This window comes from Schistocerca cancellata, chromosome 8, assembly GCF_023864275.1.
Source record: "Schistocerca cancellata isolate TAMUIC-IGC-003103 chromosome 8, iqSchCanc2.1, whole genome shotgun sequence".
Lineage (NCBI taxonomy): Eukaryota > Metazoa > Arthropoda > Insecta > Orthoptera > Acrididae > Schistocerca > Schistocerca cancellata.
In genome coordinates this window covers 105,771,552-105,796,412 of record NC_064633.1, presented here as the reverse complement: position 1 = coordinate 105,796,412, position 24,861 = coordinate 105,771,552, and the positions used below count along the sequence as shown (strand labels likewise).

The following is a 24,861-nucleotide window of genomic DNA, read 5'->3' as shown; positions in this document are numbered from 1 at the left end:
TGATTTCACACTTACTTACGCTAAATTTCATCCCATATCCTTGTATTATTCATTAGAATATGTCCAACTGCTCCAACACTTCTTCCTCCGTATTTCCCCAGGTCTTCAAATCATCTGCAAACATCATTGGTTTCGTCTTTCCTTCACCACTGGTGCCACTTTGGTCATTAGCTCATACATCACCACAATGAAGAGCAATGGTGAGAGAGCAGCTCCCTGTCTCAAGCCATTTTTCTGTTCCAGCCAATCTGATCTCTCCCCTCACACTTTCAAACAGCTCTTACTCCCGTTGTACATTTCTCTCATCCTCAATTTAGTCTTCTTTTCTAGCCCTCTGTATTTTGGGGACTTCCGTATCATACTATTTTTGCTTCTTTCTCTCTTCTTTGAAACTCTTGTTTCCATTGTTCTATTCTGGAACCATGCCTGAAAGGATCTACACTTATTCTGCACTGTATCTTTCATTTCTTCATTCCATCATAGTGTTTTCTTCCATCTTTTTTGGTAGCTTGTCCTCCCACACACTGCTTCTGACGCACATACTGATGTCCTCTTAAATCTGTCCCATTCCTTTTCCACCGTTTTTGGATCATCCATTGGGAGGTTTCCTTCACTATTATGAGGTACTCTAAGCCAAGTTCTTTTAGTATCCTTAGCTTCTCTAGGGACTTTACTAGCAGTTGACAATTGCTGCTTAAGGCATCTGATGGTATTATGACAATATCTGCGACTTTCCTATTCATTTCACTACTGTAGAGGATATAGTCAATTACCAACTTTCTACTCAAGTCATTAATGAAGCAGATAATCTTGTAGCTAAACAAAACAGGAGTTCCTGATCAACAAACCATTCCATTGGCAAAAATCCAACAGTCTATCACCAAACAAAGTTTCAAGATAAACAGGTGTATTTCCAGTATGTGCAGTTGTAGTGACAATGATTCCATTTCTAGGAGTGACTGACATGTAGGTTGTATCAGAACATTCCACATGAAACAAACACTGCCGTTCTTCACACTTATTGTTATTCTTGGCAATTCTGTAAAATTTGTGCACTTTTCCATAGTGATAGTCAGAATATTTAGTTAAAAAAAGGAAGATAACACCTAAAAGATTTCTAAAACCAATTTTTGAATATTGCTTGATAAACATTTTCAGCTTTTTGCCTGATCAGATCGCCTGTTGTCATTTGGAGGCTAAAACAAGATTTATCCATGAAGTGAACACTTATCTACAAAGAGAACATTCATACATGGATCTGCAGTTCAATGTATTCAGTGTTTATGCAGGAATGCCCAATATAAACATTTCTTCCTGTAACTTGTCCTGATGATACATATACTGTTGGTCACCATACATATGTAGCCTCTTTATGAAGAATTTGGTTCTCAATTCTCAATGACATCGCTCTTCTAGTAACTACAGCAAGTGCAGACTACACAGTTATGATGAGGTAATGGTCCTACAAACCAGCATGGCCCTTAGCTGAACCTACTTGATGCAGAAAATAAGTATAAACATATTTGTCATACCCTGGGAATAACAGAAAGGCGATCACTTAAACACATGTCCTCCTCTGTCTGCATTTTATCTGCTTCCAATCTCTCTCTCTCTCTCTCTCTCTCTCTCTCTCTCTCTCTCTCTCTCACACACACACACACACACACACACACACACACACACACACACACACCAGCAACACCACAACCATTTGCAGTCTTGTTGTCTATTACATGGGAACAACACAAATTTATAGTGTAACCAATTGTTTTCATATGACAGTTTTGTGGAGTGCTATTGGGATAATAAAATACTTGAGTTCTACCATTTCCTCTGTGGTTTTCCAAGGCGTTTTAGATGGTAACCAGAGTGTTCCAGATTTCACATTAAAAATTACAGTTCATAAGATAAATAACTCCATTTTACAGTTCATAAGATAAATAACTCAATTTCTGACAGGAATGATACAATTGTTGAAACTTACTGCTTGAAAGTATGCTGACATGCATTGCTTTAAAATTTTTGGATTCTGTGAAATAGTAAAATACGATGAAAGATAAGAATTTCCAAGAATTGCCCAAGACTGCCCATCATTCGGATCCAGCTGTACAGCTTCTCTTGCTTTGTTTAGACCCTCCTCAATATTCTTAATTCTCTCCTGGGGTGTCTTGGAAGGCTCCTGACGCAAAACCATGGACAAATTTCTAAGGGATATTTTGTTCTTTTTCTGAAACAAAGATAATTCATACTATGAACGTGCAGATTTTCTATTACAAGTAAATGATATCTTACACAAAGATTAGACATGTTGCAATAAACAGTATACACACAAAAGAAATTATAACTGACTTACATGTTATAGAATGTCTCATATTTAGTGCTAACATTGTTCATACCCAAAGACATTAAGTGTAAAAAACATCATGTCTGTCTGTCTAATGATTGTTTCACCATTTAATATTTTGCACACAATTTGGTGTACTGCAGTAGCCACCAGACAGATCACAGGAGGTGCACATCGGCACGGCGCGTCACGGACGGTAGTTGCCGCAAGTAGAGTCCCGTCCACCAGAGGGCACGCGAGAATTCGGACGCGACCTCTGCCGGCGTAACAACAACAACAACAACAACAACAACAACAACTCAGGCAGCACGGGCCGCACCCAGTCAGTTAACATCGGGCCTGCCTAGGACTCAGTCCTGGTCTATGCTAAGTGAAGTGCTACGTAAACGTGAACAGTGTTACTACACAATTGGTGACGAGTAGGGTCATTCTTTCGCGTGTTGCGTCGTTGTTCCGGTTTCGCAGCTTCTCCACAGCATGGAGGATTTAGTGCGGGTTTTGGTTGAACAGCAGACGGAGCTCATGGCCACCATGAAACAAGTGCTTCCGGCGTTGCTCTCCACGCAGTCTGCTCCAGCGCCGTTCCCTCCTCCCTTTCCCCCGTATGACGAGACGGCGGAGGATTGGGACGCATATGAACATCGCCTTCGGCAGCATTTCCAGGCGTTTCATGTTGCCGATGCGGAGGTATGTCGTGCTCTCTTCTTGTCTTGGATATCTCCCTCACTGTATCGAGTTCTGCGGCAGCTAGTGCCGTTGCAGGAACCCTCGTCCTTGTCTTTTGACGCATTGTGTTCATTGCTGTCTTCATATTATCACCGCCGCACGCATGTTGTGGCGGCTAGGGTCGAGTTCTATCAATGCAAGAAACAGCCCCATCAGTCTTACCGGGCGTGGGCCGCTACCCTGCACGGTCTTAGTCGCAAATGTCATTTTGTCACGGAGCAGTCGCGAGAGTCGTATGCCCACGTTATGGTACGCGACATCATTGTTCGTTCTGCCCCTGATAGGGAGGTCCGGCAACGGGCCCTGCAGTTGGAAGACCTTTCCCTTGAGGAAGTCCTGTCCATTGCTCAATCATATGAAGTCTCTCACGCCGCAGGTCAACAGCTGGAAGCATGGTGTGATGTCGCAGCGGTTCAGGGTGGCGCGTCCGCGTCCACCGTGTCCGGGGCGGACGACGTGCGAGCGGTACAATCGGGCCATTACGGCCGCTCCTGCACGGCGCGTAAACAGAATTCCGGCCGCCGGCCCCTGTTGCCGTCCTGTGCGTCGTGCTATATACATCACGATCGGTCAGAGTGCCCCCAGCGTTGGGCCGTTTGTCACAAATGTAATAAAAAAGGTCACATTGCTTAAGTTTGCCGCTCAGCCTCCAAAGAATCGAAGGAAGCAGGTACAGAGGACATAGACGTTGACATTCAGGAAGTTTCATCGGGCCAGGCTCCCGACGCACTGGCACACAAACTCTTTATTGAGGTGTCGGTTCGGTCGCGCCAGTTACAACTGCTCGTAGATACGGGCGCGGCAGTTTCGTTGTTGAATGCACAAACTTATTCCGACCTTGGATCGCCCCCGTTGGCGCCAGTTTACCGGCGTCTACGCAGTTATGGTAAACAGCTCATTCCCCTACTGGGTCAATTCACTACCGACGTGACTTACAAATCAGTCACTTGGCCTATTACTTTTATTATTGACAGTGATGCGAGCTCCGCTAACCTTTTTGGCCTGGATGCCTTTCAAGCTTTCTGTTTTCCTATCGCTGACACCATACAGTTGGTCTCCGAAGACGTTCCCTATCACTCATTGGAATCTTTGATCTCAGGCTTTCCAGATATCTTCGAGGAGGGCCTGGGGCGTGTTTCAGATTTTGAAGCTCACTTAACGTTGAAGCTGTCGGCTCACCCGCGTTTTCTACGCGCGAGGCAGATCCCCTTGGCTCTCCGCCCTCAGGTAAAGGAAGAGTTAGACCGGCTGACAGCCCTAGGGGTCGTTCTTCCCATTTCTTCTAGTGAGTGGGCTTCGCCCCTCGTTATTGTAAGGAAGCCCTCGGGAAATTTACGTCTTTGTGGCGATTTCAAGGCCACCATTAATTCCCAATTGGTGGTGGACACCTATCCTTTGCCTCGTGCTGATGAATTGTTCTCTGCCGTGGCGGGAGGCCAATATTTTTCGAAAATCGATCTTTCGGAGGCTTATCATCAGATACCACTTGATGAGGACTCCAAACGGCTGGCGGTCATCATCACCCCGTTTGGCCTTTACCAATACCAGTAGTTGGCCTTCGGAATATCCAGTGCCCCGGCGATATTCCAGCATTATCTTGAGCAAGTCACGTCGACAATCCCTCATTGTATTAGTTACCTGGATGACATAATTGTCACAGGCCGCAGCACGAAAGAACATTTGCACAAGCTTCGCACCCTCTTTCTCAAATTCAGGTCTGTGGGCTTGCGTTGCAACCTGCATAAGTCAAACTTCTTCCAACGTCCACTGAGTATGTGGGCTACACCATCTCTCAACACGGCATCCAGCCACTAGGAAGTTTGGTCCAAGGTATCGTCGACCTTCCTCGGCCCACTTCACTGAAAGAGTTACAAGCTTTTTTAGGCAAGATAGCCTATTACCACCGGTTCATTCCCAGGGCTTCCACCGTAGCCTGCCCCCTGTACTGCCTTCTGCGCAAGGGTGTTCCTTTTGATTGGTCGCCTGCATGCGAGCAAGTGTTCACCTCATTGAAGGGCCTCCTCACGTCAGCGCCTTGTTTGGCTACTTCTGACCCCCATAAGCCGTTGGTCCTGGCTACAGATGCTTGTCAGTATGGGGTGGGGCCGGTCCTGGCCCATCGCAACGCAGACGGTTCCGAGCAACCACTGGTGTTTGCATCTAAAACTCTTAGTCCTATGCAAGCCCATTACTCCCAGGTGGAAAAAGAGGCTTTGGCCATTGTCTACGCCGTTACCAAGTTTCACCCTTTCTTGTATGGCACGAAGTTTCAGTTAATCACTGACCATAAGCCATTAATATCGTTATTTGGCCCTGCCTCTCAGATTCCGGATAGGGCGGCCCACAGACTACAGCGCTGGGTCTTGTTCCTCTCTAAGTACCATTATGACATTCATTTTCGCTCTACCGGACAGCTTCGCCATCGTTCAAGATGCCCCAGCGAGAGCCGACCCCCCTCGCAGGCCCGGTTTCTCAGGAGGCTGGTTCACCTGTGGTCGTCCCTTCCCCATCGTCCCCGCCAAGGGGTCTTGCCCCTCCCGAGGTGGAACAGGATCCGGAGTTCGATGATTTGTCGCCCGTTCTGTTTCTCTCTATATATATATATAAACAAACACAAACATACACACAAAATTCTAGCTTTCGCAACCAACGGTTGCCTCGTCAGGAAAGAGGGAAGGAGAGGGAAAGACAAAAGGGTTTGGGTTTTAAGGGAGAGGGTAAGGAGTCATTCCAATCCCGGGAGCGGAAAGACTTACCTTAGGGGGAAAAAAGGACGGGTATACACTCGCACACACACACACATACCCATCCGCATATACACAGACACAAGCAGACATTTGTAAAGGCAAAGAGTTTTGGCAGAGATGTCAGTCGGGGCGGAAATACAGAGGCAAAGATGATGTTGAAAGACAGGTGAGGTATGAGCGGCGGCAAATTGAAATTAGAAATTAGCGGAGATTGCCAGGCCTATATATATATATATATATATATATGGGTACCCCAAGAGAGAAAATAAAAGGTGCACTAAAAGCATCATTCAAGACTAAAACCTTCATAAGAAGTTCTCTTTGATGATACTGTGTTTCTGCAGATGCTAGAGGATAAATTGTTATCAAACAAGAAAAAAATGAGACCTGCTTCATCTCATGGCTTCAAAGAGAATTTTGATAAGTACAAATGGTCACCAAGCAGGCAACAGAAGATGAAAATGTATTAATTATGAAAACCGCTGTGTCGTCATCTTCTAAACACGATTCTGTTATTGGAGAAGACACTGATCTTTTGGTTTTGATGACAGCTTAAGTGCCAGACAATATTTTCTTATGCAAGTCTGGAAAGATAACATAGGAGAGGCACTGTATTCCACAACACCTTTCAGGTAAAAGGATACAGTGGAAAACATTCTTTTTCTCCGCGATAAATAGTTGTGATAACACCTCCATTGTGTTTGGACAAGGGAAAACTAAATTTTGCACCACACTAGAGAGCAATGCTTTTCACAGTAAAAATGTTCCAATTTTCAAAGATCCAACTGCAGAAAAGGAGAAGATCGTGGAAGCAACTGAAAATTTCATTTTGACACTTTTGTGGAGGTGTTTCAAACATTTCTATAGTTGAGTTGCAATATCTTAACTTTTCTAAAGCTGCTAAAAACATCAAATCCGACCTGGCTTGCCTACCTCCAACAAGGGCTGCAGTTCTATATCATGCATATAGAACAAAGTTGGGCTGGAACAAGGATATTTGGGGGTCTAACTCCAATGCCAATGAATCAAGAGGCAGCTCTACAGGCTAAACATGATTTCATGCCAATGCAAACATACTTGTGGCAACAAATGTAGCTGCAGCAAAGTAGACTTTGAAGCTCCATTGTACACTCCTGGAAATGGAAAAAAGAACACATTGACATCGGTGTGTCAGACCCACCATACTTGCTCCGGACACTGCGAGAGGGCTGTACAAGCAATGATCACACGCACGGCACAGCGGACACACCAGGAACCGCGGTGTTGGCCGTCGAATGGCGCTAGCTGCGCAGCATTTGTGCACCGCCGCCGTCAGTGTCAGCCAGTTTGCCGTGGCATACGGAGCTCCATCGCAGTCTTTAACACTGGTAGCATGCCGCGACAGCGTGGACGTGAACCGTATGTGCAGTTGACGGACTTTGAGCTAGGGCGTATAGTGGGCATGCGGGAGGCCGGGTGGACGTACCGCCGAATTGCTCAACACGTGGGGCGTGAGGTCTCCACAGTACATCGATGTTGTCGCCAGTGGTCGGCGGAAGGTGCACGTGCCCGTCGACCTGGGACCGGACCGCAGCGACGCACGGATGCACGCCAAGACCGTAGGATCCTACGCAGTGCCGTAGGGGACCGCACCGCCACTTCCCAGCAAATTAGGGACACTGTTGCTCCTGGGGTATTGGCGAGGACCATTCGCAACCATCTCCATGAAGCTGGGCTACGGTCCCGCACACCGTTAGGCCGTCTTCCGCTCACGCCCCAACATCGTGCAGCTCGCCTCCAGTGGTGTCGCGACAGGCGTGAATGGAGGGACGAATGGAGACGTGTCGTCTTCAGCGATGAGAGTCGCTTCTGCCTTGGTGCCAATGATGGTCGTATGCGTGTTTGGCGCCGTGCAGGTGAGCACCACAATCAGGACTGCATACGACCGAGGCACACAGGGCCAACACCCGGCATCATGGTCTGGGGAGCGATCTCCTACACTGGCCGTACACCACTGGTGATCGTCGAGGGGACACTGAATAGTGCACGGTACATCCAAACCGTCATCGAACCCATCGTTCTACCATTCCTAGACCGGCAAGGGAACTTGCTGTTCCAACAGGACAATGCACGTCCGCATGTATCCCGTGCCACCCAACGTGCTCTAGAAGGTGTAAGTCAACTACCCTGGCCAGCAAGATCTCCAGATCTGTCCCCCATTGAGCATGTTTGGGACTGGATGAAGCGTCGTCTCATGCAGTCTGCACGTCCAGCACGAACGCTGGTCCAACTGAGGTGCCAGGTGGAAATGGCATGGCAAGCCGTTCCACAGGACTACATCCAGCATCTCTACGATCGTCTCCATGGGAGAATAGCAGCCTGCATTGCTGCGAAAGGTGGATATACACTGTACAAGTGCCGACATTGTGCATGCTCTGTTGCCTGTGTCTATGTGCCTGTGGTTCTGTCAGTGTGATCATGTGATGTATCTGACCCCAGGAATGTGTCAATAAAGTTTCCCCTTCCTGGGACAATGAATTCACGGTGTTCTTATTTCAATTTCTAGGAGTGTATGTATTAATTGAGGATTCAACAATGTAGGAGAAGGCAGATTACTGTAATGAAGACACGTCAAGTTGCAGACAGGCATGATTAAAAGACACTCACATATAGTTTTCAGCCACAGCCTTTGTCAGTAACCACACACACACACACACACACACACACACACACACACACAGCGGCCAGCACCAGCATCTTGGACCAGAATGCAACATCACGTGGGATGCTAGCAGCATTCTGCAGGGGTTGGGGTAGGGGAAGGGGAAGAGGAAGGGTGAGGGGAAGGGGAGGGGGAGGGGGAGGGGAAGGGGAAGGGGAAGGGGAAGGGGAAGGGGAAGGGGAAGGGGAAGGGGAAGGGATAGGCATAGTAGTGTATGGGTGGGGAGAGAGATGAACGATGTCTAGTAGATTGTGCAGGGACTAGACTGCCAACAGGTGCAGCATTAGAAGGTTGTAGGGCAGGGAGGTGGGGAAAAAAGGAACAAAATAGGAGAAGAGCAGGGAAAGATGGGCAGATGCTTGGCAGAGGCCTGCAGATAAACAGGTGGGAGACAAGAATGCAGAGGAGGTGATAGGACAGAGGGGGTGGAAACTGTTGGGTGGAGGGTGTAGAGACAGTATGTGACTGGAGGCTGAGGCCAGTATCATTATGGGAGCAGAGAATGTGCTGTAAGGGTAACTCCCATCTGTGCAGTTCAGAAAAGCTGGTGGTGGAGGGAAGGATCCAGATGGCTCGTGTGGTGAAGCAGCTATCGAAATCAAGTCTTTATCTTCAGCTGCATGTTGTGCCACAGGGTGGTCTACCAGGCTCTTGGCCACAATTTGGCGGTGGCCATTCATCCAGGTGGACAGCTGATCACTAGTCATACCAATATAAAATGCTGTACAATGGTTGCAGAAGAGCTGGTAAATGCCATGGCTGCTTTAACAGATGGCCCAGCCCCTGATGCTGCAGAATAAACCTGTCACATGACTGGAATAGGAAGTGCTGAGTGTATGGATTGGTCAGGTTTTGCACCTGGATCTTCCACAGGGATATGATCCTCGTGGCAAGAGGTTGGCATCAGGATGGCATAGGGATGCACTAGGATGTTGTGGAAGTTGGGTGTCTCCACTGAAAAAATTTCAGCACCCATTGACCAACATCTCCAACCAATTGCTAGTAATCTAGCCTCTCACGTCAAACACACCAACCACTCCCTTCACTGACTCTCCACCATCCCCAGTCCTTTACCTTCTGGATCCCTGCTCGTTCCTGTTGACGCCACCTCCCTATACACCAACATCACTCATACCCATGGTCTTACCATAATTGAACACTACCTTTCCCAATGTCCTTTAGGCTCCAAATCCACTATCTCATTCCTCACACACCTTACTGACTTTATCCTAACCCACAACTACTTCTCATCTGAAGGGAAGGATATAAACAAATCCGCGGCACAGCCATAGGCACTCGCATGGCACCGTCCTATGCCAAAATTTTTTTGGGCCATCTAGAGGATAATTTCCTAACCTCCCTAAACATCAAACCCCTAGTCTGGTTCAGGTTCATTGGTGATATCTTCATGATCTGGACCCAGGGCCGAGACAGCCTATCTTCGTTCCTTGCCAACCTCAACATCATCTCTCCCATCCATTTCACATGGTCCTCCTTGACCCAGTGTGCCACATTCTTAGATGTTGACCTCCTATTTTCTGATGGCTCCACCTGCATCTCTGTCCAAATTAAACCTACCAACGACCAACAGTACGTGCATTTTGACAGCTGTCATGCCTTTCACACCAAAAAATCCCTCCTATACAGCCTGGCTACCTGGGGATGGTGTATCTGCAGTGACAAAAAATCCCTTGCTAAGTATGCTGGGTGTCTCACCAAGGCCTTCACATACAGGCATTATTCCCCAGAACTAGTCCACAAACAGATCTCCCCAGCCATTTCCCCTCACAACCCCAATTCTCCCGCCACCCCTAAAAACCAGCCACAAAGGAGTGCCCCCTTTGTCACCCAAAAAGAAGTGTCTCCTTCATCACCCAGTACTACCCTGGACTGGAACATCCTTTGCCAGCGCTCTGATTACATATCATCATGCCCTGAAATGAGGGACATCCTACCTGAGATGCTTCCCAACCTTCCTTAAGTGGTGATCTGTCACCCAACCAACCTCCAAAGCATCCTAGTGGAACCCTATGCCACTCCCAATCCCAATCTCTTGTCACAAGGATCATATCCCTGTGGAAGATCCAGGTGCAAAACCTGCCCAATCCACCAACCCAGCAATTCCTATTCCAGCCCTGTCACAGGTTTATCCTACCCCATAAGGGACAGGGCCACCTGTGAAAGCAGCCACGTCATTTACTAGCTCTGCTGCAATCACTGCACAGCTTTTCATATTGGTAAGACTACCTACTAGCTGTCCACCAGGATGAACGGTTACCACCAAACTATGGCCACGAGCAAGGTAGACCACCATGTGGCACAACATGCAACTGAACACAACACACTTGATTTCAATGGCTGCTTCACTATCCAAGCCATCTAGAGCCTTCCCTCCACCACCAGCGTTTCTGAACTGCACAGATGAAAGTTATCCTTACAGCACATTCTCTGCTCCCGTAATGATCCTGGCCTCAAACTACAGTAAAATACTGTCCCCACACCCTGCATCCAACTGTTTCCACCCCCTCTGTCCTATCATCTCCTCCCTATTCTCGTCTCCCCCTTTCTACAGGGTTATTACAAATGATTGAAGCGATTTCACAGCTCTACAATAACTTTATTATTTGAGATATTTTCACAATGCTTTGCGCACAAGTACAAAAACTCAAAAAGTTTTTTTAGGCATTCACAAATGTCCGATATGTGCCCCTTCAGTGATTCGGAAGACATCAAGCTGATAAGTTCCTCCCACACTCGGCGCAGCATGTCCCCATCAATGAGTTCGAAAGCATCGTTGATGCGAGCTCGCAGTTCTGTTACGTTTCTTGGCAGAGGAGGTTTAAACACTGAATCTTTCACATAACCCCACAGAAAGAAATCACATGGGGTTAAGTCGGGAGAGCGTGGAGGCCATGACATGAATTGCTGATCATGATCTCCACCACGAACGATCCATCGGTTTTCCAATCTCCTGTTTAAGAAATGCGGAACATAATGATGGAAGTGCGGTGGAGCACCATCCTGTTGAAAGATGAAGTTGGCGCTGTCGGTCTCCAGTTGTGGCATGATCCAATTTTCCAGCATGTCCAGATACACGTGTCCTGTAACTTTTTTTCGCAGAAGAAAAAGGGGCCGTAAACTTTAAACCATGAGATTGCACAAAACACGTTAACTTTTGGTGAATTGCGAATTTGCTGCACGAATGCGTGAGGATTCTCTACCGCCCAGATTCGCACATTGTGTCTGTTCACTTCACCATTAAGAAAAAATGTTGCTTCATCACTGAAAACAAGTTTTGCACTGAACACATCCTCTTCCATGAGCTGTTGCATACCGCGCCGAAAATTCAAAGCTTTGACTTTGTCATCGGGTGTCAGGGCTTGTAGCAATTGTAAACGGTAAGGCTTCTGCTTTAGCCTTTTCCGTAAGATTTTCCAAACCGTCAGCTGTGGTACGTTTAGCTCCCTGCTTGCTTTATTCATTGACTTCCGCGGGCTACGCGTGAAACTTGCCTGCACGCGTTCAACCGTTTCTTCGCTCACTGGAGGCCGACCCGTTGATTTCCCCTTACAGAGGCATCCAGAAGCTTTAAACTGCGCATACCATCGCCGACTGGAGTTAGCAGTTGGTGGATCTTTGTTGAACTTCGTCCTGAAGGGTCGTTGCACTGTTATGACTGACTGATGTGAGTGAATTTCAAGCACGACATACGCTTTCTCGGCTCCTGTCGCCATTTTGCCTCACTGCGCTCCCGAGCGCTCTGGCGGCAGAAACCTGAAGTGCGGCTTCAGCCGAACAAAACTTTATGAGTTTTTCTACGTATCTGCAGTGTGTCGTGACCATATGTCAATGAATGGAGCTACAGTGAATTTACGAAATCGCTTCAATCATTTGTAATAGCCCCGTGTTTACAGGCCTCCACTAACGTATGCCTGTCTTTCCTGCTCCTTTAATTTTGTTCCTTTTATCCCCACCTCCCTGCCCCACAACCTCCTGATACTGCACTTGTTGGCAGTCTAGTCCCGGCACATTCCACCAGACAGCATTTGATGTCTCCCCAGGTACACTACTATCCCTACCCCTTCCCCTTCATCTTCCTGTGAATATTGTGTGTGTCTCTCTTTACTGACAAAGGCTGTGGCTGAAAGCTATAAGTGAGTGCCGTTTAATCGTGCCTGTCTGGAACCTGACGAGTCTTCTTTATGGTAAGTATCAATCTATCCTTTCCTACATTGCTGATATTCCTATCTGGAATTTCCACTGTTTAACTATTGATTCAAATTATGCAGTAATGCACCAGAGGATGAATTAACATTGAAGAAGACGAGTTAGATGATGTGCGGCTTATCGGTCAGTGTAAAGAGTCTGAACCAAAACAACAAAAATTTATGACTTTCTAACTTGAAATTTTGTGTATATCATTAAAATAAAATTTAAGATCTATTTTTAAATTGTATTTTGTTGAAATACAAATACATGTACAAGTGCTGTAAATTTCTGTTTTTCATTTTCAAAAATATGTATTCCCCAGAAATTAGATGAATGGCATGAAATACATGAATATATTGCACACATAAAGGCTTAAAGATGACATTTCATTCAAGAATCCCATTTTTGGCTGAGAACGGGATTTTCAATTTCGAGTCCACTTTCACTAAAATTATTAATCCAACATTTTTCAGCGTGTATAGGGAGTAATTGCAAATATTTTGTATGAATATTGAAGGAAATTATTGAATGCTCTTCAACATTTGTTATTATACACTGTACACAAAACTGCACTAAAAAAAGTATTATGGTGAAATGACTGATACATCAAACTTTTTGCGATTTCTAAACTTTTTGCAGATTTTCAGAGCCTATTATTTCTGCAGATGTTCCGAATTTGCCAACATGTTACATATGACATGTGCAGCAAATTTAACACTCTTTAAAACTGATAACAGGGTATTTTTGCCTAAAATGCACTGGAAGCGAGTTACTGAGGAAAATCTGAAAAAAGCGTTATTTCTTAGCGCTTTTTTCAAGATGATGGGCAGCACACAAGGGGGAAAAGGTCTAAAACTTGGATTTTTCAAGAGAGAAGTATACATAGAACATACCTGAAAATCAGAGTTACTCTATCTTTTGCAATGCAAAATTTTATTTCTCCTAGCTTTTAAATAAAAAGATAAAATGCAATTTGGTGACAGAACTACAAAATGAAAATGACAAGTTGCAAAATTTCCCACTGCAAGTAAGCTGTCCTAACATGTGTCAGCACCACCAAATTTCAGCAGAAGTGATCGATATTATTTGAAAAATGTGACATTAGGAATGTGATGCTTTTAACATATTCATACAAAATGAAACAATAATCATATTATTTTACTTTGTATACTGTTCAGACCCCTTTAGAATTGCTAGTGTCCCATCGGTCACCTCCCCAGGTGGCGGATCGGGGAATGTTCACCAGATATGGCGGACACCGAGGGAACAAAGTATGCCTCTGAAACTTGGGCTCTGACAGCAAAGAATTCTGAATCACTGGATGCATTCAAGAATACTCAGGAGACTCACTGGTTCAATTTGTGACAGGAAAAGATGGAGGAGGAGATACAACCATGAGTTGTATGCCATCTGCAAAGACCAGCCTGTTAAAAAAATTGTGAAGTCGTCTAGGCCCAGGTGGGCTGACACGTGGCATGGTTGAATACAAAAATACCAATTAAGATATTACAGGGACAGCCAGGTGGACAGAGAGAATGTGGTCGACTGAAAACTATGTGGGAGGTCAGAGTCATAGAAGACCTTCGAAAGATGGGCTACAGGAACTGTCAAATGCTGGCAAGGGACTGGGATAAGTTGAAGGAGATGGTTGAAGAGGCCAAGACTCATCAGGAGTTATAGCCGTAGAAGATGAAGATATTGTTCAGAAGTCAATTAGCACCTTAAAATAGACACAGTGTTGCAAATGAGTAACAAGGTAGATTTTTTTTCCAGGTACACTTTCAGAAACATCATCAAATGTGGTTACCATTTCACACACTAGATTGTGCTGAACATACAGACACTTCAGTCGTGTTGATGATTTGGCCAGTGCATGCACAGCCGTCATGAAAGTAACACTGTGCAAGTAGCGACAATGAAATGTAGCATCTTGGATCAAAAAGAAGGGACAAAATTTTGCTATAAATGTGGAAAACATCATCAGAAGTTTACAAATATATGCAGTGTGTTCACAGGGACAACTGTCTTGGCCATAGTCAAGTGTTCTGCTGCTGCTTTCCACCACTTAATAATGGAAAATAATTTTTAGAAAATGTACTACCCATCAGACATCCTGTATATGCTTGGGTGGATGAAAATGTGAAAAAAACCACCGAAATCGTTGCCAGTGATACATGAATTACTATCAGAAAACTCGCAGTGAAACTTGGTATCAATAAGAAGCTGGCCAGGTTGATTTTAGAGAAAGAGTTGCACATGAGAAAGATCTGGTCCCAGTTTACACCACATTCACTGGCAGATGAGCAGAGAGAGCACTGAGTTGCATGCTGCACCGGTTTCATCACTGTAGTTAATGAAGATCATACTCTGTTGAAACAACAGGCACTTTAGAGGGAAAATACTTCAGTGACATTGAGAACAACCAATGTGCTGTGACCAACAGACTGAAAGAGGCACACAACCAGGATTTCAAGTGTTCTCTGAATAACTTGCACGATCAATCTAAACATTGTATGGAGGTGCAAGGGGATAATTTTGAATCCTTGTAGCTGTGAAATTGCAATAAATTCCTTAGCAATATTATGCAAAGGAAAGTTGCTTCTCATTATATAGCGGAGATGCAGAGTCACAGATAGGCACAACTAAAAGACTATCACATTATGAACTTTCAGTCAACAAGGCTTTTGTCGAAAATAGATCACACACACACACACACACACACACACACACACACACACACTCACAGTGTGGCATCAGTTGACAGAGGTTGCAGTCATGTGTGTATGAGGTGCATTTGTATGGATACATGCCTGTGTGTGTGTGTGTGTGTGTGTGTGTGTGTGTGTGTTGACTATTTTCGACAAAGGCCCTGCTGGTCGAAAGATTATAATGTGACAGTCTTTTTGTTGCGTCTATTTGTGACTCAACATCTCCACTATATGATGAGTAGCAACTTTCTTTTTCATAATATTTTTACATTCAAGCTGGATTTTCCATTGTTTTATTTAATGAATTCCTTAGCTTGGATGTAATACTGTCTCTTACTTACTTGGTGCACTGTGTATACTAAGGCAACAATAAACAGCTGTCATACACATATTTCACTGCCTCCACTTAAACAGAGAAATATGGTAGATATGATAGAATGCAATGGTAAATGTATCAGTTACCATTTGAAAGCATGTGTCCATGCAGCAAGCACACATAAGACCAATGCTCCAAGCACCTGAAGAAGATGACTATGTCAACTGTCCAAGTACTGTGCATAAAGTGTAATCACCAACTTGACTAGAATATATCATCAACCAACCAATCACATCAAGCAATTATTTGGAATCACAGTAGTATCCTTCTCTGTTTTCCTGATACTGGAGTGCCACAATAATACTACAGTGTTATTCGCTTCCCCCCCCCCTTTTTTTAGATCCAATTCACCCACAATTTAGCTGAAAATTGGAACTAGGAAAGACCACCTGGATGGGCAAGTTCAGCATAAATCTGACTGACAACAACCAGCTTGGGCACAGTTTTGACAACACACCTTAAGCACATTTGAAATTGGTGGTCCTTTGCCTCTTAAATTCAATGAAATTAGGTGACACTAGTTCTTTAAAACAGTGACACAGTAACTAGGACAAGCTGACAAAAGAATGTGGTCAATATATGAAAATGTATGTACGCCAAACTGTGTTGGAATATATAAATACTAAGACAAAACACTTTTTAATTCCAAACATCAGAGTTTTAGTTATAGTGCATTGTGTGGCCACCCCCGCCCCTTTAACTCATCATCTGGAGATTACATTTGGAGATCTTTCAAACTGCAACTCTCTGCCCTATTTCCCCCATGCTAGCATTTTAATTAACTACATACTAGTCATTCCCGCTTCATTTTGATTCAGTTCCAAACCGTGAAACTGCCATATCATTCTCTAACTTGAATGGTTGTTTCTTGGCTTTTGTTTCCCTCTTTGATGTATGCCACTGCAATTACTTACATTTTAAATGAACAACAAATAGTAAGGTGACATTTTCTTGCTGTTACAGTTTTCCTATCTTGTTCCTCTTTGTTTCAGAAACTACCTCTTACCAAATTCCAGTTTTTCTCACCATCTTGGGAATTAGCAACTAATCTTCGGAATGGTACAAACTTTCCTACTTATATTAGGTAATTCCAAGTCTGAGTTATCCAAATCAAGCAAACACTTGTTTTATATGCTCCTATGGTTTTGGTCTGCAATCGCACACCACTAAACTTACATTGTCACTGAAGCAGATTTTATATCAATATGTGAACTCTGTAACGTGCTTATGAAACACTAAAATATCTCTCTGAAATGTCTACACCCACGATTCAAGTTTTCGTCACCTTTACTAAATGAAAAGTCCTCTAAAGTATTCTTTCATTACTGTCTTATTTCATTCACATTGTCATAACACATGTTAACCATAAAGGTATCTATAATGTCAATTTAGTTGTTTTGTGTTCAACAATTGTGAACACTTTTTTAAAAAACTACTTCAACATAAAAACCAAGTGAAAAGGCACAGTGTATTCCACACTGGACTCACATCTGGGAGAGAGACTGTTCAAATCCCTCATCCGACCATCCAGATTTTGGTTTTTCCAAAGGATACAGCCAACTTTCTTCCCCTTCCTTTTATTATCTGAGCTTGGGCTCTGACTCTAATGACATCACTGTCAAGAGGACATTTAAACTATAATCTTCCTTCCTTTTTTCAATGTAAAATATGACATCTGCTATGATATCAAGCAAACAACTGTTTACGCCTCATAAAGATAAACACAAACATTATACTGAGACCACATTATACTGTAATTTGTATATACTTTTTAACATCCTGTCTCAAAATTCAAATGCATGTGGATAAAACATATAAAAATGAAAGAATATTTACATGTGAAAGAGCTGTAGTAAAACAATTTTTGGCAGCTGTAATATCATCTTTCTTCCAGTAACACTCTCCCAGTTCGTTCCACGCATCTACAAATTTTGGGTCGAGTTTCAGTGCTTTCGACAACATTTCCTCAGCCTCAGCATTAAACTGAGGTGTGACATTCAGAGCCCTCCCCCTGAGGTAACAGTACATTGCTTTGTTAGCTTTTGATGCAGGATCTGCAAAAGAACACATGGTCAATAAAATATAGTGTAATGAATTATCAGAACATAGTTTTACATGTATCCATAGACTGAAAAATGGTCCTTCAGTTTCATGCTCTATTAACAATTTTTGTCCTTGTTTGCCTCTGGTATTAAAAATAAATTATGCAAAACATTCCTCACAGGTATTAACTACTCAAACAATAAAGTGCTGAATAAAATGGTATCATATGAAAACAACAGTTAGCATCTGAAAATTTTCATGTGAATTTCCTAGTTGTTTAACTAGTGCTTGTGTACATATATATATTATCAGTTATAATAGAAGGAAACATTCCACGAAGGAAAAATATATTTAAAAAACAAAGATGATGTGACTTACCAAACGAAAGTGCTGGCAGGTCGACAGACACACAAACAAACACAAACATACACACAAAATCCAAGCTTTCGCAACCAACGGTTGCCTCGTCAGGAAAGAGGGAAGGAGAAGGAAAGACAAAAGGATATGGGTTTTAAGGGAGAGGGTAAGGAGTCATTCCAATCCCGGGAGCGGAAAGACTTACCTTAGGGGGAAAAAAGGACAGGTATACACTCGCACACACACACATATCCATCCACACATACACAGACACAAGCAGACATTTGTAAAGTTGCCTTTACAAATGTCTGCTTGTGTCTGTGTATGTGTGGATGGATATGTGTGTGTGTGCGAGTGTATACCTGTCCTTTTTTCCCCCTAAGGTAAGTCTTTCCGCTCCCGGGATTGGAATGACTCCTTACCCTCTCCCTTAAAACCCATATCCTTTTGTCTTTCCTTCTCCTTCCCTCTTTCCTGACGAGGCAACCGTTGGTTGCGAAAGCTTGGATTTTGTGTGTATGTTTGTGTTTGTTTGTGTGTCTGTCGACCTGCCAGCACTTTCGTTTGGTAAGTCACATCATCTTTGTTTTTTAAATATATATATTATCAATATGAATATAATAGAGGGAAACATTCCACGTGGGAAAAATATATTTAAAAAGAAAGATGATGAGACTTACCAAACAAAAGAGCTGGCAGGTCGATAGACACACAAACAAACACAAATATACACACAAAATTCTAGCTTTCGCAACCAACGGTTGCCTCGTCAGGAAAGAGGGAAGGAGAAGGAAAGACAAAAGGATAATCGACCTGCCAGCGCTTTTGTTTGGTAAGTCTCATCATCTTTCTTTTTAAATATATATATATTATCATGAAGCCAGGCAATCACTGTTTCTGAATTATGTATCTAGGCTTCAAGCATGTTTGACACTACTTCTTAGATGTTATTTACCTTCTCCACAAAATCTGACAAGCTGCCAAAATTTTCCATGCAGCTTGAGTTTATACTTTTTTTTTTTTCAGTTATTGGCAACCTGGACGAGGTCTTATCGACATTCCTTCTTTATACTCTGTATTGAGACTATTAGCCCTTGTTTGATCCACGGACACATTGTGAAGGGAAAAGTTCTTATCAGTGGCAAAACCATGTTCAGATGCCATCTTTTGTGTTTTGTAAGGATTTAATTAACATTTTACCCATAATGCATAAAATTTTCTATTTTAAGTTTCTCAGTAATAATTTTGTGCAGTGTTTCCCAGTGCACACCAATGGACATTTCACATGAACATAAGCAACTGTGAACTGATATTTTTTATAACACACGATAAAGAAGGTCCTCTATCTGTATGGATGACCTGCTTCTCATCAACTTTATCATTAACATTTTTTATGGACTTCCCTAAATCCCACCACCATCGGGTTATTTAGACTTAACGCGTTGCTCAAGACCCATAAAAGTCACAGAGTTTATGGAGAATTTCAGAGGCAGTCAGTCCGTTTTCAACAAGAAACCACCAACTGTAATACACTTACAGCATGGTCATTTATTTCTCCAGCCACCTGGAAGCTTTGGCTATTCATGGGTTGAAAATCTGTGTGTGCTACTGCTCAAATGAAAGCTGACCATTAAAGACACTTATATTTAATTGCCAATCACACCTTACTTTTAAGAACTGCCTCGTATGGCTGGTTCTTTTATTAATTTGCCTCCATGCTTCATGGAGTCACAGAGTTTATGGAGAATTTCAGAGGCAGTCAGTCTGTTTTCAACAAGAAACCACCAACTGTAATACACTTACAGCATGGTCATTTATTTCTCCAGCCACCTGGAAGCTTTGGCTATTCATGGGTTGAAAATCTGTGTGTGCTACTGCTCAAATGAAAGCTGACCATTAAAGACACTTATATTTAATTGCCAATCACACCTTACTTTTAATAACTGCCTCGTATTGCTGGTTCTTTTATTAATTTGCCTCCATGCTTCATGTATATAAGTTCAATGATGTTTATCAGGTGGTTTGTTTGAAGTCTTTACTACATATTAATACTCCAACAAATATCTGTCAAAACCTTTTACCACAATCTGTAAGTATGCAAGCTTTCAAAGAGTGACAGACTGTAATTTTGCATGACACCAAAGAGGCAGTAATGTCATAGAAAAACTGTGATGCAATGCACCTCACACAATGTCCCAAAGAGCTATCAACAAGTACTGCACTGGAAATGCCTCAGAAAAGAAAATATATGCTAGTAATAGTTCAAATGGGGCATAATAACCCAAGAAAAGGCTAAAACTAGAACACACATGCTATCAGTGATCCAAATGTACATAAATATGCAATTACGAGGGGATTTCTATAAGTAATACAACCCATTTTTTTCTGATAGCAGATTTGTTTTATTCAGAATTCCAGTTCACCACATTATTCTCCATTCCTTTGGCCATGAAATCCTATTTTTCAACATAGTCCCCATTCAATGTGATGGCCTTACACCACCCTACTGGGAGGGATTGTATGCCACGTGGTACCACTCTACTGGTCAATATCAGAGCCTACATCTTGTTGCATCAATAACCTCAACATCACACTGCATCAATAACCTCCCCATTATCCATGTACTGCTTCCCACAAAGTGCAAGTCGGAAGGTGTGACATCCGGGCTATAGGGTGGATGAGGAAGAACAGTTCAATGAGGTTTTGTGAACTCCTGTCGGTTGGGTAGACTTGTGGGAGGCCTTGCACTGTCATGGAGAAGGGGACGTTCATTTGCATTCTTGTCGTGACAAAACACTGAGGTCGTTTGTTCAATTTCCTGAGGATATCACAATAGACTTCACAGTTGATCGTAGCACCATGAGGGAGGATGTCAAACAGAATAACCCTTTCAGAGTCTCACAAGTTCAACGTCATGACTTTACCACCTGAGGGTGTGGTTTTGAACTTTTTCTTCAGAGGAGAGGTGGTGTGGCACCACTCCATGGATTGGCATTTTGTTTCTGGTTCAAAGTGATGAACGCATTTCATTGCCTGTGACAACATTCAACAAAGAATTTTCACGATCAGCCTCATCACATGCAGACAATTCCGCACAGATGGTCTTTTATTGCTTTTTATGGTTTTCTGTTAGGTGGCAAGGGACCCTGTGGGCACACAACTCTGAGTAGCTCTACTGGTGGACTAGTGTGTCAGCACTAGCAAATGTCTAATTCCTTTGCGTCTCACCATTCTTTTATTCACAGCCAGGTCTCCATATACATTCTGGAAGCACCATTGAATATTTGTGATGCTCTGGTTTTCTGCTAAAAGAAACTCAATGGTAGCTCTCTGCTTGGAACACACCTCCATTACAGACACCATTTTGAAGGCTACATATAGTGCTGCCACCTATTGAAACTACATGAGACTATAGAGGATGAAGCTGGAATATACCGTAATGTTTGACAACACATTCTGCATTTTTTCAACCAAAACTGACTGAGAAAGAAATGTGTTGCATTACGTATTGAATGCCCCTCTCAAAAATAAATTAATTAATTAATTTGTAACAATGAAAAATTTCAAGTTGTAAACATAATAAATGCAAACAAGTGAAATTACAGGAAAGCAATTTTGAGTGTATTTTTTGTACTATTATTGTTGGTTCTTGAGATGGCAAAAAATAAACATTTGGTGGAACACAACGAGAGAAAGATCAGTCATACCAAAACATTTACATGAAGGTACGAGAAGAGAACTTAAGACTCCCTCAATTTTTCACATATTAGTCAGAATAAGTTTAATTATAAATGCACAGACCATTACAAATCTGACAAATCATGGGACAAAAAGATAGAAAAGCAATTGTTTGAAGGTGGGAAGCAAATGGGAAATGAATACGAAGCAGATTATGGGCGCTAGTGGAATAAATATGTAGCACAGTGTAAAGTTAAATGTAAAAAGTGTATACGGTTTATGGAAAGAGGCATAGGCTGTGTGATGTAGTCATTTAAGTGGCTGGCGATGCACAGGTGTCAGATTCATTCCCAACATCATAACCCCACCCCCTGCCCCCTCATCAGCTTCTTACTCGCCAGTACTTCACTATGGTCACCTCTTTTTAATTCTCTCTGTATTTCAATGAATCTGTGAATTCTCAGCCACACAGTCCTCTCTTTGTTTTCCTTCCAACAACATTCATTCTGCTCTAGTAGCTTGGCTAGTCATATCACTACTTACACGATACTGAGCCTTCTTTGATGCCTATTCCAATTTATGATTTATGTGCATATCTACTGCTTAATGTCAACACCACATGGAGTGTAGTTACTATAATTTACTCTCAACTTTGTCCTACATCTGAATTTTGATGCTATTGTAAAAATGAACATAAACTTCTCACAATGTTTCAGTGTATCTGTCGTACCTAGTTGGAGTCTTTCTGAATTATAAATTTCTTCGACGATAAAAAACATCTTCACATAGGTGTGGTTTACATGCACATAAAATCTACCACAATTAGTTTGGAAATGTTAACATTTCTATGCTCAGTGTACTTTTACCTCTAGCCATAAAAGTGACAGAGATGGTCTTTTTGAATTGTGATGTGCATTTGTTACAGCCAACCAATTTCTGTCAGCTCTTTCTTGGTAATTTTAAATAAATTTTGCTATGTGATGCTCTTTCCGACAACACTGAAAGCCATCATCTCTCCATTATTTTGAATTTAATTTGTAACAAATAATGGAGTTTACTTTTGCCTCTCCAAAACTAATCTTCTGCATTCATCCGTTACGACACATTCCACGCCAGAAAAAAGATCTATCACCTCAAATTGTATACTTTTTACAACCTCAAATTGTATACTTGTTACAAAGAATACAGTAACAAATTGCCTGCAAATCTGAATATCCACAGTGAACCAACTTACAGGATGGGCACACCGCAAAGAAATGACAGTGTTAAGCAAAGGCTTGATTCTGATATTTCTTCAACAGCACCACCCAGTTAGGTAGTTTTCCTCCCTATTTCAAATACTTTATATTTGAGCCACTCAAAATGGGCTGCTAAATATCTGGTGTCGGTGGAAGGGCACCCTCCTTCTACACACATCACAAAATCCACAAACGTAACTGTTGTAACTTGGATACACAACACAACCAAGAATGTTAGTATAACTTTATTAGATTATGGCATGTATGCCAATCACCATAACACAATAAGATAAGGCAAATGCATGCAAGCAGTAATCGCATGATAACTGGGTATGAGCATAGCATGTCAGGGTTTAAATAAGCACTCGCCAATAGAGCTCTATTGGAAATTCACAGTGCTGCTCTTTTGTGGTACACTCTTGCAGATGACAGCACACTGCTAATGTGTGTGGCTTTAACGTGTGTGGGTATTACTTCATTCCTCTTTCCTTCAGGAACATCTTGGATTCGTAAGATGTCAATGGTGTCTTCTTCCACAAGGCTCTGACCGAGATGAGGCGCTGAGGCTTAGGTTGGAAGTACCTGGGGTGCAGGCAGTGTCACAGTCTGCCTTCTTGTGTCAACTTATATGATAGGATGGGCGATGTCGGTGCAGGCTCCATGTCCACATCAGGTCCAGGAGCTGATGGTGGCAGTATCCCTACAGCGGGCTCTGGTGTGGATGGCAGCTGCATTGGTACAGGTAGTGGTACTGGAGAAGTGCGCCAGGTTCATCCTTCGGTTGACGGGGGACCCCTCGTATGTCGTGGCAGGGAACCAGCCACATCAGGCCACAGACACTGCAGAGACGGCAGCCACGGCAATGAGTAACAATCAAATCCGCATGCCCAGACAGCCACCCTGGGCCAGAAATGGGACGATGGCTGCGTATGTTGGTGTCCCTGGCCGGGCCACAGGAGATGCAGTAGCATCCAGGGATGGCATTGTGGAGCAGTTCAGTGGGGCTTTTGTCACCAAATGGTGTGAACTGATCGGAAGACCGAAATTGATCCAAGGCAACATCAGACAGGAACCAAGTACATACATTTTCATTTGTGTTTTGAATGTTCTAACTAACCTTTCAGCCTCACCGCTGAAAATGTGGCAAAGCCCGTGGGTATTGCAGAAGGTGGCAAACTCCTGCAACACAAACTGAGAGCCATTATCACAGACCAACATTGCTGCAAGTCCTTTGATGAAACAAATTTTCAACAGGGCTGCCAAAATAGCACAGGCCGAAATTGACGGGCAATGAACAACATATGAAAACCGAGAGAAAGCATCAATTAAGGAATTAAGGAATGTGCCATTGAATCAATATGGAGATGGTCCCAGGCATGCAAAGGTTGTGGCCACAGAGGCAACATTGCCTACAGGGCAGCTTGTTGCAATACACATTGAGAATATGCCATAACCGAATGAGTGCTGTCATCATCCAACCCAGGCCAAAAAAATGATGGCAGGCTAACACATTGGCATGTGACACCTCTCTGTAATCAGCATGCAGCAATTGTACGATCTCCAAACAGAGACCTGAGGGAGGAGCTGAGCAGTCTGTATCAAGGAGTAGAACACAATCAACGACAAAGAAATAATTCTGAAACACACAGTAGTTACAGAGGGCATCAGATACCCACAACTGAGGTGCCTCAGGCCAGCCAAGTTGTATTCACTTGTATCACTTTCTGTAAAATC

General features: G+C 43.2%; 1 protein-coding gene across 1 annotated transcript in view; it reads right to left on the bottom strand.

The window, feature by feature from the left end:
- LOC126094922 (tetratricopeptide repeat protein 5-like) overlaps nucleotides 1–24,861 on the bottom strand; it is a 134,881-nt gene that overhangs the window by 62,857 nt on the left and 47,163 nt on the right. Inside the window, exons 3-4 of the mRNA XM_049909569.1 lie at nucleotides 17,648–17,865; nucleotides 1,985–2,227 (exon numbers count right to left, since the gene is read on the bottom strand). Of these exons, the coding sequence (XP_049765526.1) occupies nucleotides 1,985–2,227; nucleotides 17,648–17,865 (461 nt within the window). The remainder of the gene's footprint in view (nucleotides 1–1,984; nucleotides 2,228–17,647; nucleotides 17,866–24,861) is intronic.